This window comes from Pogona vitticeps, chromosome 2 (assembly GCF_051106095.1).
Source record: "Pogona vitticeps strain Pit_001003342236 chromosome 2, PviZW2.1, whole genome shotgun sequence".
NCBI lineage: Eukaryota > Metazoa > Chordata > Lepidosauria > Squamata > Agamidae > Pogona > Pogona vitticeps.
In genome coordinates, this window is record NC_135784.1 from 227,862,041 (window position 1) to 227,881,660 (window position 19,620).

Consider the following 19,620-nt stretch of genomic DNA (forward strand, 5'->3'; position numbering starts at 1 on the left):
CGGCCATGCTTTTTAACTTTTTTATTCTTTTTGGTGCCTTCTAATTCAATTCCTCTTGTTTTCCAGCAAATGCACTAAAAGATTGTAAGTCGTGGCGAAATGTCTTACTTTTTCTTATCAATCTGCATGTCTTTAAGGGAGTTTTGTTTCTTTGAGAGAATATTTTGATTACTATAAATGACTAATTTGTTCCTTTTTTCACTTTAAGCAGCCCATTTTTGTCCTTGCTGCACATTTTTGGCCTTCTTCAGCGGAAGACTTTCTTGAAACTCATCCTCTCACTTTTTTGTGTGTGCAAAGTGCCACCTTTTGGATGAATTTTGTTGCACAGAGATATAAAATTAATTAAATATATGAACTGACAATAACCCAATGACCTAATCTCCTTTGTTTTATTTTAAAGCCATATTTCCTTGAAGCAGTCTCACTCATTTTCATTTTAATAGTCTAGGAGAAAAGTATTGTGCTAGAGAATTGTTTGACAAATGCAAATTGTATTCTTGTGGTAGTATTGATGGTGTGAAAAAAATAATCTCTGTTTTTTTCATCACATCATTTTTTGTCTGTGCCACCTTAGCAAGAAAATGATCCGACGTTGAGTGGACCTTCGCTTACAGGGCTTTTCATAATTATTAAACAATGTGTAATTAGGAGCTTGAAAATCCTTTTTTGACAGCTTCTCTGGCAATGTATTTTATATCCATACAGGTGCCCTCCAAATTGAATCGAGTGAAGAATCTGACCAAGGCAAATATGAGTGTGTTGCAACCAACAGTGCGGGTACACGCTATTCTGCCCCTGCCAATCTATATGTCAGAGGTAGGAGTAACATAACCCTGGCGTAATCCGCTCTTCATTCAGGTTTGAGGGCTGTTGAGATACATTTGGGGGCTGTGCCATAGCTGCATTAGTATACAGAGTCCCGAGACAAGAAAAAATAGTAAGAGATATGTAAAAATTTAGAGGATTGAAACCTGGGGGGGCGGGAATGATACATATGAATCAAGGCACTTTTGAGTCCAAACTGCCCTGTGGCTTAAGGTTTGTAAGTATACTTACATTTTTACATCTTGACTTCTACTTTTCCTGCATTGATTATTGACCTGAATGTTGCATTTCTTTTTGGAATTTTCTCTACTTTTTCCCTTTCTTACTTTGTTTTATTTAAAATTCCTAACGTGATTGCTTGCTGTGCAACTAATTCAGCTCTAATTGAAACTCAGGGCTTTGAGGTGTGTAGCCACATGACCTCAGCTGCTGAGTTGCAAAGGAAAAGTTCTTAGCTTGGAAATTATCTGTGAAGAAGACAAGGGTGTAGTTTTCCTTCTCTGTTTCTTCGAGCAGAGTTTCATATAGCTATATATTTCTTTTGAATTAAAATCTTATCAGTAAAATGGAATCCCTGGCACTGCTGTAATGAACTAGCTGTTCTTTGTATTTTTTAAATAAAGGTGGTATGGGATGGGAAGGAGACTGGATCTTTTTTTTTTCCATAGCTATGAATTAGGAGGTTAGATTCATAAAAAATATGTTCTTATAAAAAGGCATGGTTGATTTTTCAGTAGTTGGAAGCATTCCATTTCAGTTTCAAATATTTAAAGTGCTTCCTTTTTTGGTACAGTTATGAGCAGTGATAGCTTGTGACTGAGGCAGAGGGGCAGCCCCCAAGTTTGGGGCTGAGGCACCCTCTCTGTCCTGGCCCATAAGCTGTCCACAGTTATGGCTGTCTCGCTCATCACAGTATTCTTGAGAAGAAGAGCATGTCTTCCAACACATATCGATAATTCTAGTTGCCTGCAAAGTGGAAGGTGGGGGGGCAGAGTATTATTATTATTATTTTCAAAAAATATATTCACACAGCTTTTAGCTCATTACTTTAGTGTGGGGAACATGGCACAAAAATCTTTTTAAATGGTCTAATCCTCTGGCTAGAACGGGTTTGAAGGTTCTTATAGCCTCCTTAGAAAAGCCCTTTGATCCTTTTCCTTTCAAATACTGTACTGCATGAGGCATGTGTGCCGTTATTACCTGAAGAAATTCCACCCACACCAATGCTAGTTTCTAACATCATAATAGCTGTAAAAAAAACTGCTAATGGTCAGAGATGAGGTAGGAAGGTTTGATTAGAGCAAGTAAAAGATGTTCAAGTAGCAGTTAAAAGCCTTGATATGGCCTTTTTACTCTCTCTGTGTTTCCCTTGTTTTTCTCCTTTCCTCATTTCATTGTGTTCTGCATCAAACCCCCTACATCCCTCAGAGCTGCGAGAAGGTTGGTGTGTTTTTTACTTTTTTACCCACCTTACAAAACTATTAATTAAACCAGTAAAAAAGAATACAAATGAAATGAATGTAGCTGCATTGTGGCCTTTTTATTTTTCAGTTAATGTTACGTTTCAGCAGAGAATGCCCTGGTCATGGCTTCTAGTGTGTGCTGCTCTCTAACTGTTGTGCATGAGGAGAGAGGGAGAGAGTCTGGATGCATGACAAACCTGTAACACTCTTAAAACACTTTAAGGCCTTGCCACTTTGGTCAGTGTTCCTGCTTCTGCCACTCCCTGATCCTAGTCCCCTTTAATTTCTGTTGTCAGTGCCTGCTGATCTAGAAATGACTTGCTGCAATTGCTCCTTCAAAAACAGCCCAAGCATGAAGACTCAATCTTCTCCTATGTTTTTTATTTATTTGTTTAGTGATACATTTCATTTATTTATTCAAAGAAAGGAATCAGTTTGGTATTAGAAATTCTGCATTGCCTGTCACTTGCTTTGTGTGACTTCTGTCAACTGGCTGCTAAAGGCATGTTTTGCTCTTTGTTTTCCCTAGCCTGTCCTACTCACTCATGAGGCCATCACAGTAAGCCCCTACTGTGAATCTATAGAAATGTGCATTGCATTTCTCTCAATCCAGTGGAAAGGCTTTAATTAAGGAAGCATTTTGTTTTCTACCCCTGTGCCCTGATCCAAATAGTTCCTTATCCAGAAAAAAATTGTCTTCTTCAAGTCACACAGGTATCAAAGTCTTTGACTGAAATCAAAACATTGATTTTAAGGTTACATTAGCATTCCCAGTTTTCTCTCGACTGGGGCCAAATCCACTTATTTATGTGTTTCTTTAAGTGTTGATTGTGTTCAAATTTAAAAGATTTGACAGTTAGCATCTTCTTTGGTAAGCCCACCTAAATAAAACATAGAGTACATTGCCTGATGGAAGGCCTAAGCGGAATCTCTGTTCTCTCCCTCTCTTACTGCACACGCATGCATGCATACACCTATGCACGCACACAGAAACAGAATATTTGAAGCAGGAACACTGATTTGTTATTGCCTGGTAATTTTCTTGGTGTTGTGTTTGCTTACATATTAACAGCACTGTTAATGCAATGCCCCGCTACTGTATGTTTTAAATATTATTGTCCCTTATTTTGTACACATATAGCTGCCTTTAATATTGTTATTAATTCTAGCAGCTTATTTTGCTTTTCCCTTCTATGTGAACACTGTGGAACCTGGAATGTTTTAATGTTCTGCTCCTTCCCTACCACCATACACTTGCTTCATAACTATCCTAGTCTTAATTATCTTCCTACTTCTGGTCCTACCCTCTTTAAACCCATCTTTCTTTCATTCTATCCTGCCCTCACTTGTTTTTTAAAAAAGATGTTCCTTTGTTCCACTATGTTTTTCTACCTTTCCCATTGAGTTGTTTTGTTTCCTTATACAAAGTTCCCTCTCCCATGATTCCCTGCTAAGCATGATTCCCTTTGGATTACCTCATTTGCTTGCCTGCATGACCAAATCCAGTATCCATACTGGCTTTGCCTTGTTTTCCCCCCAACTATATATATATATATATTCCCCATGTTTGTTTCAGTGTTAGTGTGAGGTCTTGGGGCTGCATCCACTTTTTGAGTCTGAAAGCAAATCAGAATTGCATTTTCAGTGTACTGTAGGTGATGTGTTCCAGGGCTGTGATGTGACAATGTGTTGTAGCACATTACTTCACATCAGCTGGGAGTGTGCAGCATTGAAGTTGGTTTGGATACTCAACTCAAGCATGTTGTCAATCCTCCAGTCTTCTTTTGTACATATATATGTATACATATGCATACTGAATATGCATGCATATATATGTGTGTGTGCGTGTGTGTGTGTGCGTATCTTTTGCATGGTGTTTGTGTATTGTTAGTATGTGGACAGTTAATTGTGGGGGCCCTACTAGGTCCAAAAAAACTTGTATGAATGTGATTTAAAGATATTGATGAGTAACTGTATTTGCAGATAATATATTTATCTAGTTATAATTTCTCATTTAGCAAATAAGAGTAAACATAATGCTTTAAACTTTGTTTGTTGAAGCATGTAGGTTTTTTTGTGCAAGATCTGCATTCTGTTTTTTGTATGAGTTATTAGCTTGTTTTGTGTTTCATTGCAGTTCGTCGGGTCCCACCAAGATTCTCAATCCCACCCACCAACCATGAAATTATGCCTGGAGGGAGTGTTAACATCACCTGTGTTGCTGTGGGGTCCCCAATGCCATATGTGAAATGGATGCTGGGAGCTGAAGATCTTACACCAGAAGATGATATGCCAATAGGAAGGAATGTCTTGGAGCTCAATGACGTCAGGCAGTCTGCCAACTATACCTGTGTGGCAATGTCCACTCTTGGTGTTATAGAAGCAATAGCACAGATAACTGTGAAAGGTAAGATGCATATAATCAGCCCTTTATGTGTTTTGCTCTTAAGGAAATAAACCGTCTTCAAATCTTTTCCATAAGAAGCTGGATTACATAAACTAAACAAATGGATTGGATTCAGACACTGTACACTCACAATGCACTAGCACTAATACTTTCTCCTTTCTTGCTCTTTGTCTCCTTTCCACTTACACCGTACCTCGGGAGGTGGTGAGTGTTCCAACACTGGAGGCATCCAAGAAAAAACTGGAGAACAATCTACAGTATTAGATCTACTTTGATTTGGATTCCTACATTGAACAGGGGATTGGTCTTGATGGCCTTATTAGACCCCTTCCAACTCTGCGATTCTGTGATTCTATGATTTATTTATTTATTTAAAATATTTTTACCCCACCTTTCTCCTTAAAATGGTCTTATAATTCTACCTCTAGAAGTCTGCCCCAGGGGGTTTCCTGGCCTCTCAGAACAGATTTGGAGGAGGAGATGGAGGTGGTGTTCTCTCCCTCATTCCATTTTGATAACTACTTCTGCCAGCTAGATAGTACTGTTGTCTTGTGACCAGGATTAATTCTGCTTCAGCCCTACTGCAGTCAGTGGGACAGATTAGCAATGATTTAACATTGATAAGGAGGAGTTCAGAAACCCTGCAGAGGTGCTCAATGCCAACCTTTGTCTATATTGTAAGACAAAGATCTTACAATATAGGTCTCTGTAAGGTCTCTGTAAAAACATACAAAGTATGTATGTATTTAAATTCTGACCTGTATCCTAGGATCTCTGGGAAAAGTGCAATATAAAACAGTTCAATACTTTAAAACTAGTTAACATGAATACATTAAAAACACTAACAATAAAGAAGCCTCCCTCTATTGCCTATTAAAAGCATGTCCCTTAATCTCTGAAGGCCTGGCAGAATAACCATGCTTTAGGTTGGCATCAAAATGAGGTTAGTGTTGGTGGCAGCTGACCCTTTGGGAAAAGAGCATACTGTGAATGAAGTATTATGACCAAGAAGGCTCTCCCCCATGTCTCTACATAGTGGATGGTTCTCCAGGCGACACATAGAGGAGGGTCCCCCAGCGGGTCTTAGTGATTGGACAGGTGCCTAGAGGGAGGGGCATTCCCTCAAGTTGAAGGCTTTATAGGTTATCAGCAACACCTTGAACTCAGGCCAAAAGTGTATTGCCAGTCATTGCAATGTGTTTAGAACCACGGCCATACAGTCTCTGAAAAATGTTCCTGCTAGTGAGCTAGTTGCTGCATATTCCACCTGCTACAGCGTCCATCTCATTTTCAAGGTCAGCCCTATATACAGTACTTATGTGACTGTACAGTGGTGCCCCGCAAGACGATGTTAATCCGTTCCATTGAAATCGCTGTTTAGCACAAACATCGTCTTGCGAAAAGCGTTTCCCCATTGGAATGAATTGAAATCCGTTGAATGCGTTCCAATGGGGAAAATAGTTGTCGTTTTGCAAAAATCACCCATACAGAAGCCATTTTGCGAAGCCGCCAATCAGCTGTTAAAATCATCGTCTTGCGAAGCATTGGTCCCGGGGGGGGGAGACCGTCTTCCGAAGCACGGTCCGAAACATTGTCCAGCAAAAATTGCCCATAGGAAACACTGTTTTCCGAAGTGCAGTGGCGATCGTCATGCGGATTCGTCATTTTGCGGGGGAATCATCTTGCGAGGTACCACTGTATATTCCAAAGCCACTACTGTATAGCCAAATTTGGGTTTGAATTGTCCTATCTCAACCTATTGACAAAAGGAAAGGAGGGAAAAAAATATTGTTGCAGTTTAAAGATAAACAGATTCCATGTGACTGAAGAAGTGAATTTTGATCCACAGTATCTCATGCTGAAACAATTTTGAAGTGCCACAATATATGTGTCTTGTTTTTCCTTTTTCCACTTTTCCACTTTTCTTGCCTTCCATTTTGCTAATGTTCTGCATCACATTATATGAGCTAGGACAGGAAACAACTCACTTTAAAGTGATGTATTCTCAACTTTAAATCATAGCATAGACACATTTGTTTAAGTTTTTTTTCTTTTCACATAAATTAAGGTATTTATTGATATGCTTATTTATTTTATATCCTCTGCCTTTTCTCCCTTAATGGGGTTTACAATAAAATAGTCTGAATACATAAAATGAATAAAAGTTTTTAAAAAACCACTGGGGTTGGGGGGTGAATACAAAACTCACTGAAAAGAACCAGAGCATTCACTAATTTTATTGAAGTATCATTGTATGAAAAAAAAAAATTGGGTCCGCAAATGCTCCTTACATTTTACTCAATATGTTACTTTAGTATTTGTATTCAATTTGTTCGAATTTCAGTTTTAAGCAAAAATGTTTCACTAATTTTCACTTAGACAAAATAAGTTCAACATTGAAGCAAATATGTTATCACATTAGTTTGCTTTTCTCTCTGGTATGTATTGAATAAAGCAATAGAACTTGACTGGGTTTTTTTTCTTTTTTCTTTTACCCTGATAAATGGAATCTATCTTCTTATGAAGTCAACTAGAGGGTTTTTTTAAAATAAAGTTTCTTCGTAGTGACCTCTATGAATGTACAAATGGGTTTATCCTGCACCTGCGCAAGATGTTCAGAAGATTCTAGAGGTTAGAAAAAAGAATCAGTTAGTTTCCCCCATAGGGTATGAGCTCCGCCTCCTCAACCTTCCTTTCAGTTTCCTCTTTTCTGCCGTTCGAGTAGGACATTAGGAAACTAGAGCACTAAGGAAAGTGATTTTAGCCTTGCTAAATCAATCTTTAATATTTTTCTATATTGTTCTTTATTATTCTTATTGTTGTAATTGTTTTTTCCAACGACAGAATCTCCAACTTAGATGTTTCCCGTTCTATCGTCGTTTCTCCCCCTTCCCTCAATGATTCCCCCCTTTTTTCTTTCCTTTTGTTTTATGGCCCCTCGGGTCTTCAAGGAGTGCTCCATTTGTCTTCGACAAATTCCACTTACAGATGGGCACGATCTTTGTCTTTTTTGTTTGTGGGAAACCCATCTCACTCAGTCATGCACCGTGTGCAGGAGTTTTTCCAAGCAGGCGATTAAGCTGCAGCTATGGCTTAAATCTTTTCTTTACGGAAAAAAACTCTCAGCCCTGCTATGGAGGCTACAACCCTCCCTTCTTCCAACCCTCCTCACCAGGAGGCTGCTAAGTCTCTATCCAGCACGACTTCTTTACCTGTGAAATCCAAGAACTCTAAAAAACCGCCTAAGCCGGCTTCTTCCAAGACTCAGCCACAGTCTACTGATCCTGCAAATAAGAAAAAGGACAAGGAAAAGCCTAAGAGGCAAAAGGAATTCGCCAAACTGGCTACCACACCTCTTGCTATACCTCCTATACCAGTACAGGAGTCTTCGAGGGACAATATTGGGCTTTCCGACAGGGAGGAACGCGCTATACCTCCAGCCTAACAAGCTCATGATATTCTGAGCATGTCTCCGAGTTTGGGCCGATTTGAGGCTGCTGCACCGACCAGCCCGTCCATAGCCCCTTTTAGCCCTCATTCCTCAGAGCGAGCAGATACTGAGACTGAGTCAGAACAAGGAGTCTGCTCCTTGCACTCCTAGGAAAAGTAAGGAGAAATGCAAATATACCTCTCTGTACCAGCCATCCAGGCTTGAGGAGCAATATTATTATCCAGAAGTTTTACCTCCTTATGGTCACCTGGTACCATCCCTATCCATACCAGAGCTATGGATATCTGGATCAATGCAGAGGGCTGGACTACCCGCTACCAGCCTGGTACCCTTCCATAGTTCCTCCACGACAACCGCTGTTGCAGTACCGAGGGGATGTCTCCACTCCTCAAGCTGCACCATCCCGAAAGAAACCAATGATACCGACACCTTCCACGCGGCATAAATGACTCAATCTTCATAAAGGTCATTCCTCGGTACAGGCTACCACAATGTACTCTGGTCCCCACAACCATGATACAGAACCCTTCTCTGTATCTACTCAATTGGATGCTGACCCTATACTGTCAGCCCCGGTACCACATCCACCACCATCGACTTCCCAGTCGTCTAGAGGTGCCAACTCATCATCATCTGACAAATCTGAAGCTCCTGATGCTGGTACCACTGGCAATATTTTGCAATCCCCTCTCAAGGACTATACATCCTATGCACAGCTTATCTTGCGCATGGCGAAGACTCTAAAACTTGATGCACAAATTCCTCAACAAGAACTGGACTTGGTTTTTCAGGATATGGAGCAGGACAAAATACCTCTTCCTAGTTTGAGCCTCATACTGGCATGCCTTACTTTGGTTAAGGACTCTTGGGAAAAGTCTCCTTCAACTCTCCAAATCCTACAGAAAATTGAGCACCATTATAAAACTCATGGTTCGGACTTGGATTTTCTATTGAAACATCCCACTCCCGACTCCATCGTGGCCGAGGCTACTCAATGCAAGTCTCGCAGTAGATCTCCTACCACACTGGTCAATAAGGAGGCCAGAAAGATTGAGTCCTTTGGATAAAAGCTTTACTCATTGGCAGCATTGTTTATTACCAAGCCGCGATGGGTGCCTACCAAAAGCATTTGTGGGACAGAATTCTCCCCTCACTTCAAACCCTTTTGGAACCATTGAAGACTGAAGCTCTCAATACCTATGCAGAGGCCAATACCCTCACTAGACAACAAAGCACACAGCAAAGCATACCACCGATACTGCCTCCAAATCTTTACTTCAATAGCACTCAGAAAGCACGCGTGGCTTCGAGCGGCCACCATTCTGGAGGATACCAAGACTAAGATCGAGGATCTTCCTTTCATCACAGTCGGGCTGTTCAATTCTAAAACAGACAACATAATGCAGAATATCCATAAAATGAGCAACTGCTAAATCCTACATCCCATACCAGCCTTATCAGTACTTCATACAAGAAGCCATTCTACCAACAACTTCCTCAGTACCAATCCTTTCGGTACAGCAGGCAACAACACCATGAATGTGTCTACGAGCCACCTCAATCTGCCATGTTGCAACCTAAGCAACAACAATATCAGGGCTCCAGGCAGCCCTTTCGGAAATCCCAATGCAGGGGTAAGCCCTATTCTTAATTACCCTGGTATCTCCATCAGACTGTTTCCATTCCTTCCCCAATGGAGGAAAATTACATCAGACAAATGGGTTCTGACTATCATTGAGAGGGGATACGCCATAGAATTTGCGCATATTCCCCTGACAAATTCCATGAGACCCACCCCTTTCTCCTTACCTTTACAAGAGGAAATTTTGGTTCTCCTCAGTAAAATTGCGATAGTCATAGTTCCACCTAATGACTCAGATGGAGTTTTTTTCTCCTGGTACTTTGCCGTCCCTAAGAAAGATGGGGGTATTAGGCCTATTATGGACCTCCGACAGCTCAATGAATATATTCTCTCCAAAAAAGTCTGTATGCTAACCCTGGACTCCATTCTCCCTCTCCTGTCACAGGGAAACTGGTTCACTACCATCGATCTCAAGGACACTTACTTTCATATTTCAAATCAACCATCCCATCAAAGATTCCTCCAGTTCCAGTACACCACCTACCAATTCGCCACTCTCCCCTTCGGGCTTTCTACAGCCCCCAGGACATTTACAAAATGCATGGCCCCTGTTGTGGCTTACCTCCATACCATGGGGATAAAACTCTTTCCGTACATCGACCGTTGCCTCCTTGTCACCAGGACTTATCAGGAGGCCATCACAGGAACAAGAACTACTCTTCAGGTCCTACACGAATTAGGCCTACAAATAAATACAGAAAAATCCCACCTACTACCATCACAGCTAGTAACTTACATAGGAGTGCAACTGGATGCCCGACCGAATAGAGAAAATCCATCGGGCACTACATCCTTTCCGACCTCTCAGTACCGTCACCGCTCTCAATGTTCAGCACCTGCTGGGCCTTATGGCCTCCACAGCGTCGGTGGTCCCATACACCAGGCTCAAACTCCGTTCTCTGCAATCCTGGCTCCTGTCACAATTCGACCCCGCAACAGACTCCCAGCTAAAAAAGCTTGTGTTACCACCACTACTGGCAACTCAACTCACATGGTGGGCATCCCCCAACAACTTGCTGATCGCCAGACCTTTCTGGCCACCACCCCATCAATCCAGGTGATGACAGATGCCAGCCCCTCTGGTTGGGGAGCTCACTGCCAGGAACTGCAGATACATGGACTATGGTTGACGGGCGAAAGACCACTCCACATAAATCAACTGGAGATGCTAGCCATCATAAAGGCCTTTCCGGGTTTCCTACCCAGAATCGTGGGGAAATCAGTACAACTTGTGGCTGACAATACCATGGTCATGTACTACATAAACAGACAAGGAGGGACTAGATCACTTCCTCTGCTTCATCTCACCATAAAGTTCTGGGAGTGGTGTCATACCCACCGTATTGCCCCGATTTCCGTGCAATCTTAAACCAGGCCAGGAAACGATCCACTTCTCGCCTGTACAGTTCTAAATGGAAATCTTTCCTCAAATTCACTGCATCTAAGGGACTTACCCTGTCCCTTCATCTCTTTCGACTCTACTTACCTTTATCATGTATCTCTTTAATCTTGGACTGGCACATGCCACTATTAAGGTTTACATTGCAGCAATAGTGGCTCACCAACCTCCTGGATCTAGCTCCGCTACACTTTTTTCACACCCCACGCTCAAGAGATTCCTTAAGGGCTTAAAGAATGTCTGCTCTCCATCACAGAGAATTGTGCCTCAATGCTCCCTGCAACTGGTTCTCGAGGTGCTTACGAAGCCACCATTCAAACCCCTGACTACTTGTAATGAAAAGTTACTTTCTCTGAAGGTGGCATTCCTCATGACAGTTACATCCACCAGGGTATCTAGTGAGTTAGCTGCTCTCTGATTGCACTCTCCCTATCTCCAGATGCACCCTGAACAGGTCACCTTGTACCTAGATGTGTCCTTCCTGCCCAAGGTGGTGTCAGAATTCCATGTAAACCAACCCATCATGCTTCCGACCCTATTTCCATCTCCATCCACACCGATTGAGCGTAAGCTCCATACTCTAGATGTGAGAAGAGCCATCGCCTTTTACCTCCACAGAACCAAACCTTTTAGACGTTCCCCACGTCTTTTTTTGTGCTACCATGGCATTAACAATGGTGCACCTGCCTCTCCACAAACATTATCAAGGTGAATAGTGCAGTCGATACAGCTGGCATACCAACAGCCCAGTACCAGAGCATCTTAAATCTCATTCTACCTGAGCTGTCTCTGCATCGACCGCTCTACATCGCGGCATTCAACTTCACAACATCTGCAAAGTGGCCACTTGGTCCAACCCTCTGACCTTTAGCAGGCACTACCGCCTCGATGTCAGAGCTAAGAATGATGCTGAATTTGGAAGGGCAATCCTGTCATCTCTGCTACCATGATGGCCCTTCCTCCCTGGTGACATTCTATCAATCTTGAACGGTCACATTCTATCAATCTACTCCATACGGTAACAGCGGACCAGGGAAACTGAAAGGAAGGTTGAGGAGGTGGAGCTCATACCCTGCGGGGGGGGGGGACTAATTAACTATTTTTTTCTAAGCTCTAGAATCTTCCGAATGTCCTGCACAGGCGCAGGATAAATCCATTGTGTGAATTCACAGAGGTCCACTAGAAGAACCATGGTTACAGGTGGGTAACCTAACTTTTTATTTAAAGATTCACAGTGATGCTATGCTTTAGTCTTCTGTCATTTGAAGCTGTGTTGTTATATTTCTCCAGCCTTACCTAAACCTCCAGGAACTCCTGTTGTGACAGAAACCACAGCAACAAGCATTACTTTGACTTGGGATTCTGGAAACCCTGAGCCAGTGTCTTACTACATAATCCAGCATAAACCGAAAAACTCTGAGGAACTCTATAAAGAAATAGATGGAGTGGCTACAACACGATATAGTGTTGCTGGTTTAAGTCCATATTCTGAATATGAGTTCCGAGTTGTTGCTGTCAATAACATTGGGAGGGGTCCACCCAGTGAACCTGTGTCAACGCGGACTTCAGAGCAAGCACCATCCAGTGCACCACGGAATGTACAGGCTCGTATGTTGAGCTCGACAACCATTCTGGTGCAGTGGGAAGAACCTGAGGAACCAAATGGCCAGATACAAGGATACAGAGTATATTACACCATGGACCCCTCCCAGCATGTCAACAATTGGTTGAAACATAATGTGGCTGACAGCCATATCACCACCATTGGGAATCTGATACCACAGAAAACCTACTCTGTGAAAGTTCTTGCTTTTACTTCAGTTGGCGATGGACCACTTTCAAGTGACATTCAAGTCATCACTCAGACAGGAGGTAAGATGGACTTCGGATGGTTTCTTACCAGCAATGGTGAACATTGAGTGATTTTCTAAGCAGTAAACCCAAAGGCCAGATAAACTTCATATTAAAAAGAACAGTATTCAGATTATACTGAGTTATATAGTGAGTTGGGTTGGGATTGTTTGTTTTTGAGGTTTCCCATGAATGCACAGTTTGAAATACTTATGCCTATGTGTGTTTAAATATTTTATAGTTTCTGAAGCTTTGCTTGTTAAAGCTTTCCATTTCTTTTCCTGGTTTGGTTTTTAACAATTCTGTTTTTTGAAAATTCCTTTCAAAGTGACACTCATTTTTAAAAATGTTTTGCCTGATGTACTTGCCTACATTGTCATTTTTGCTTTATGTGAGTACATGTTTTCTAAGACAAATATCCTTGAAAGCCCTTCCTCTCATTACCTTCTTGCTCTTGTCCTCTGCATATGTGATTATATGTGGCTGAAACTTTGTTCCCACCCATCCTTGGGAGTTCCTTTTCTCCTTTCTTTACCTGAGTAATAGAAGTTTAAAGACCTCACTGGATGGCTTAGGTAAAGGTAAAGGTTCCCCATGACATTTAGTCCAGTCGTGTCGGACTCTAGGGCACAGTGCTCATCCCTGTCTCCAAGCCATAGAGCCAGCGTTTTGTTTGTAGACACTCTTCTGTGGTCACGTGGCTAGCACTACTAGACACAGAACACTGTTACCTTCCCACCGAGGTGGTACCTATATATCTACTCACATTTACATGCTTTCGAACTGCTAGGTTGGCAGGAGCTGGGACAAGCAATAGGAGCTCACTCCGTCGTGTGGATTTGATCTTACAACTGCTGGTCTTCTGACCTTGCAGCACAGAAGCTTCTGCAGTTTATCCCGCAGCGCCAACACGTCCCTAAATTATTTACATTATTTATTTTTTAGATGGCACACCCTTCTCATTTGTCCTGATCATAGTGCTCAGAATAGCATCTAAGAAATGAAAAAGATGCAAAGTAAGTTTTAAAGAAGTAAACAACAAAAAAGTAAAAGTAGGAGGTGAGCTCATGACCTGTAATTCTTACCAAGTCCACTCTCCAAGTCCAGTGTGACATACACAGGGCAATTTTCTATCCCATGGTGTACTGCAGGTTAACAGATAATGACATGTCCAAGACTACAACAGATACAGTGATAACCTTTATGGCTGAATAATCTCCCAGTATTAGGTATTCTCTGTAGCTGTTGTACAGTGGTTCTTGACAATTGGCTCTAAATACACTGTTGCTTTAAGTGGACAGATTAATCAAAACTGATCACAGTTTTCTGAATGCCTATATGTGTTATAGCTGCTAAAACATAGGGAAACATATATAGCACTACTTCTTCCTCAAGATAAAAAGTATTTCTGGACCATGTACAGGTAAATTATTTAATCAGATCTCACAGTTTCCCGGAACAAGGTTTGGGGTGGAAGGATCTTGATTCAGATTTCCTTATTTCCTCTTTCTCATACCCTTTGTTTTCTGATCAGATTTGCCTGAATGGTCATCTTATCTGCATTACTTAAAAGGAATTGCATCACAGCTAAATTTAAAATTAAAAAATTACTTTTAATATGCAGATTTGAAAGCTGGATAGCTCTGGGTTTCCCCTCCAGGAACAAATAGATTTAGTCTCTTGTCCTGGGAACAGCTTTTGGTTAAACAGGTCACTTTGAAATGACTATATAAAACCTAATAAATTTAATGGACTGAACTCCTTCTTCCCACAGAAATCCCAGTTTCTTTCCTCCTAAAGTGTTCTCTATAAAGCCAGGATTCCTCTCTCTCTTGTAATTACCCAGTGCAGAGAATAAAGAAGGATAGGGAACCAAGTACATTTTTTGTTTTAGTTCTGTATCTTCTTTGTCTAGTAACAATAACAAAGATATTTTTCCCATTCCTACATACACTGTTGGAGTGATCACCTCAAACATGCAAGCTGGCCAGCAGGCATTTATGGTGATGTATGGTTCATGTATGCAGAGATGGGTAGAGTCAGAGATAATTTTATCAGTTCCCTTAATAAATATTTTCAGGTTTGTGTCAGAAACATGATGTATACACTTCAGTTTATAAATGAAAATCAAAAACACATTTGCCCTCCCCGACCCCACCCCCAGGATAAGGGCTATGCTGTGCAAGGCAGCAGCCTTCATCTTTTCCCCCTGCACTGGAAGCTTAACTGTAGCTTCCAGAGCCTGTTTTCTATTCCATTAGAAGCATACCCTATGGAAAAGTTTGTACAATGCATGCAGTGTAAGGAACAATCTTTTCCCATATATGTACCAAATAATGTTTATTTATTTCTTAAATTCTGCACTCTTACTTCAGTTCCAGGACAGCCACTGAACTTCAAAGCTGAACCTGAATCAGAAACAAGCATATTACTTTCTTGGACCCCTCCGCGGTCTGACACAATCTCCAACTACGATCTCGTTTACAAAGAAGGAGAGCATGGAGAAGAGGTAAATTGACTTAACCTCTCACTTTTTGCAAACACTTTGTGGCTATTGCAAGTTTTTTTTTATTTATGCTTGTATCATCATCACCATTGTTGTTGTTGCTGTTAATGCATAAAAATTCATGAATACTGTGGTTGCATCACATGAGGCCCATTTCCCAAGGCCGAGAAAGTTACATTACTGCAGCTGTTCTGAGTTTAGGGCACCAACTGGTGGGCAACTCCCTTGGGTCAGAAGGCTGCATTGCTCTGACTCACTAGGATGCTACACTCTTGTATGGCACAGCAGCATTCAAAAACAACTGCAGCAGCAGCACCCTCTCCTTTTGTTTTTGAGGGATTTTTGTCACTCGTGGCAAATGTAAAGGCAAAGGACAGATTTCTTCTTCCACCTCCCAAGAAAGCTCAGCAGCTATGTCCTTTTTTTGGCAGGGAGGAAGCTCCAGAAATACATGGGGACTTCATGTGGTCTATAAAAGTAGTCAGAGGCTGCATGTGGAAGTTCTAGGCTGCCCATTTTTTAAAAAAAAGATGTAGCTTAGGGATATGTGAATGCTACAATGGCCCTATTCCACCCTCCTTTTTTAAAAAAAGAGTTATGAGGAAGGGACCTTCTGCACTTTAACTATAACTTCATAGAACTTGATGGCAGCTCTAAAGGAACTGTCAGTTTAATTATGTTTTTAATATTAGTTATGTTATTGATATTAAGTAGTAAGGCTTTGTTATATTTAATGAATTTTTTTTCCAGATTCACTGTTTTATTTTTGTGGTCATTCATGTTTCATTCTTCATGAGTTTCACATTACTTCTAGGCAATTTATCTTAAACATAACAACTTTGTATAAATCTAGACCTTCCTTCCTGCCAACCTAGCAGTTTGAAAGCATGCAAATGTGTCTAGATGAATAGGTACCACCTTGGTGGGAAGGTAACTGTGTTCCATGTCTAGTCATGCTGGCCATGTGACCACGGAAGATTGTCTTCGGACAAAACGCTGGCTCTTCGGTTTACCCACAGGGATGAGCATTAGCCCCTAGAGTCGGACATAACTGGACTTAATTGTCAAGGGGGACCTTTACCTGTACCTATAGACATTACTAAAGGGGAAAAACCCAACCCCAGGCATAATGTAAAGAGACAGCCAAACAGGGTTCTTATAGTGACTTTGCTGTGTGGTACCCGAGGTCTGTATTGAAAATCATGGATGACAGACAGCAAGTCTTCCATTAGTATTTCAATTTTAATTACTAGCAAATGTTCTTGTCTCCATATGCTCCAATAATAAATTTTAAACAACATTTTGTTGCAATGACAGTGCAGTGTTCATTTGTCTAGCTATATAGCTCCTTCCAAAACTCAAGATCACTATTTTATAAATGACCACCTTGATGTATGTTGCAAGCACAAAGAATCCTGTACATTTTTTATTTTTGATGCATTGTTATACTCTGTGCAGCAGTCTGGGTATACAGTGCTTTCCCTGCTTGCGTACGCAGAGAAATAGAAGAGTACTAGAAGCATGCAGATGTGTGGTTTTAAACAACAGGTCCAACGATACCCCAGGCAGCATGGCCACTTGCCATGAGAGGTGCCTTTCAAATAGTACAAATCTGCTCATATCTACTGCACCCTGGCATCCTATCTTAATTGTCTTGTTGTTTAGATTATGTTGCTTCTAATAAATGTGTTCCACTATGTTCCTTATACAGCAAATAATAAGAAAATACATTGCTGTTGAGATTTAAATGGTCTTTACTTTTAAATAGAGATTCAAAGTTTCAGTGTTAAACCTGAGTTTTAAGCAAAAGCCCAAACACTTGAATGTTAAGTCATTCTTCTTTCTGAATTTCCTTGTAGCAGAGAATTTCTATTGATCCAGCTACATCCTACCACTTACAAGGCCTAAAACCAAATAGTTTGTATTACTTCCGTTTGTCTGCACGCTCTCCACAAGGCCTTGGTGCTTCAACTGCAGAAATCTCAGCTAGAACAATGCAGTCAAGTAGGTGTCTCTCCTTGATTACTTCATTTCTCTTCCTTATAGTTGTTGACAACCTAGTTGACAGGCGAGTGAAATTCTATTACTTTTTAGTTGCTGCTACATAGAGAGAATTTAACTCAAAAGTGTAGGTGGACATACTTTAAAGAACTTGAGCGACATCCAGCGATGTACAAGCCTGTTACAAACACACACACACACACACACACACACACACACACACACACATACACACACACACACAGAGAGAGAGAGAGAGAGAGAGAGAGAGAGAGAGAGTGTCTTTTCCAAGCAACTGTAGGATGGGTGGAAGGACTTGTAAGAGGGAACGAGGACTCCACTACTACAGTTATGCCCATTCCACTAGCAAATACAGTTGGATACAATGCAAGGCTTTCACATTTTCATTAGTTTGTGATGTGATGCACACAATCATGGAGGGGAAGGCTGTTTTAATGCAAATACAGTGGTGCCTCGCTTAGCGAGGTTAATCCGTTCCGGGTTAACCCTCGCTCAGCGAATCCATCGTTAAGTGAAACAAAAAAGCCCATAGGAACATATTAAAACAGATTTAATACGTTCCTATGGACTTAAAACTCACCGTTGTGCGAGTTTCCTCCATTGCGGCACCCATTTTGGATGCCTCGTTAGCGAGGCAAAACAGCGGTCGCCATTTTGTTTTAGCGGCGGCCATTTTGGAACCGCCAATCAGCTGTTCGCTATGCTTTGATCGCGTCCGCGCAATCATCGCATAGCGAAAAAAGCCCATAGGGGCCATCGCTGAGCGAACGCTCCAGCGATGGCCCGGGACCCTTCGTTGTGTGGTTTCATCGCATAGCGAAGCGTTTGCTATGCGAGGCACCACTGTACAACCAAGGATGAATCTTCCATTCTTTGGTCTGAGTTCAAAAATTTTTAAAAGGGATCTTCTTGGTCTCTGATACGGTGATTTCACAGGTGTACAGAACTTGCATCAGTCTCTTTTCTAGATTGGCCCAAGGGCTGTAAGGTGTTGACAAGCACTATTTCTCAGCATTGTTGCTGGGGTGTTCTAGGATAGGTTAAAAGTAATTTTTCCCATCTCCCTCTCAAAAAAAATAAAAAATGGGGCCAGGCAAAATTCTTTAAACTTTAGACAATTGTCCATTATTTAATTTCTTCCACAGAGCCCTGTTCTAAAGTGCTTTTTGTATTTTGTGAAATTTGTCATGGCTGCCAGCATAAAAAAATGACTTGTCTTCTTCATCACTCTGACAGGCTGACATTATAATAGACAGCAGCTGAATATCTGTAGATAAACACACACTTTTGCAAAGTAGATAAATCATGCCTCTCTCCAGTAGCAAATTTCTTTCAGGCATTCCCAAAGAAAGGGCAGGCTGGTTTTTTTAAATGTAAGTTTTAAGTTGGCATGAATACGTCATTTCTACTTGAAATACCAGGAAAAATATTTCCATTAGTCAAATTTTTTCTTTCAAGGAACACTTTGCAAACACATGTCAAAATATCTGAAAGCCGACCCCAATGTTTAAAAGGCTTTCCACATATATTTTTTCATAGATGAGAAATTGATAGTGCAATCCTATATAAGTTTAGTCAAAAGTCAGTGCCATTGAGTTAAATCTGATTTATGCCCAAATGAGGGTATGGAAATCATGATTTCATTGCAGTTTTCTGATTCCATCCTGCATTAGCATCCTGTGCTTGTTTTATATCAGGGTATGGGACTCCTTTTTAAAATTCCTGCATTAAATTTTATGCACATTTTTTCTTTTGTGCTTACTTATATGTTTTATGTAATGTAAATATTTCCTTCTTTGACTAAAATATATTTATGCATAGTTTTCCCATTCAATAAATTTTAGCCACCTGCATTTTGAAGCATGTATAAAAGATGCACATATTTTAAAACATGCATATTTTGTTGCACTTCACATTTTCAAAGCCCCACATGAGGTTCACAGATGTGTGAATTCTTATGGTATGATCCTAAGAGGTGCAAAATGCCGCTTTACCAAGAATTGAAACCATCAGAATTCTTTTCCATCTAATAAACATGCTGAAGAATCTGC

At 41.0% G+C, this 19,620-nt stretch overlaps 1 protein-coding gene across 49 annotated transcripts in view; it reads left to right on the top strand.

The window, feature by feature from the left end:
• Window positions 1-19,620, top strand: part of PTPRD (protein tyrosine phosphatase receptor type D) — a 1,767,834-nt gene that overhangs the window by 1,562,413 nt on the left and 185,801 nt on the right. For 30 of the 49 annotated variants that reach the window (XM_078384988.1, XM_078384990.1, XM_078384987.1 and 27 more), the window contains 6 exons: window positions 709-819; window positions 2,257-2,268; window positions 4,429-4,698; window positions 12,481-13,062; window positions 15,417-15,550; window positions 17,407-17,551. In XM_078384988.1, coding sequence (XP_078241114.1) covers window positions 709-819; window positions 2,257-2,268; window positions 4,429-4,698; window positions 12,481-13,062; window positions 15,417-15,550; window positions 17,407-17,551 — 1,254 coding nt within the window. The remainder of the gene's footprint in view (window positions 1-708; window positions 820-2,256; window positions 2,269-4,428; window positions 4,699-12,480; window positions 13,063-15,416; window positions 15,551-17,406; window positions 17,552-19,620) is intronic. The other 19 variants (XM_078384994.1, XM_078385036.1, XM_078385015.1 and 16 more) reach the window with 1 other exon arrangement.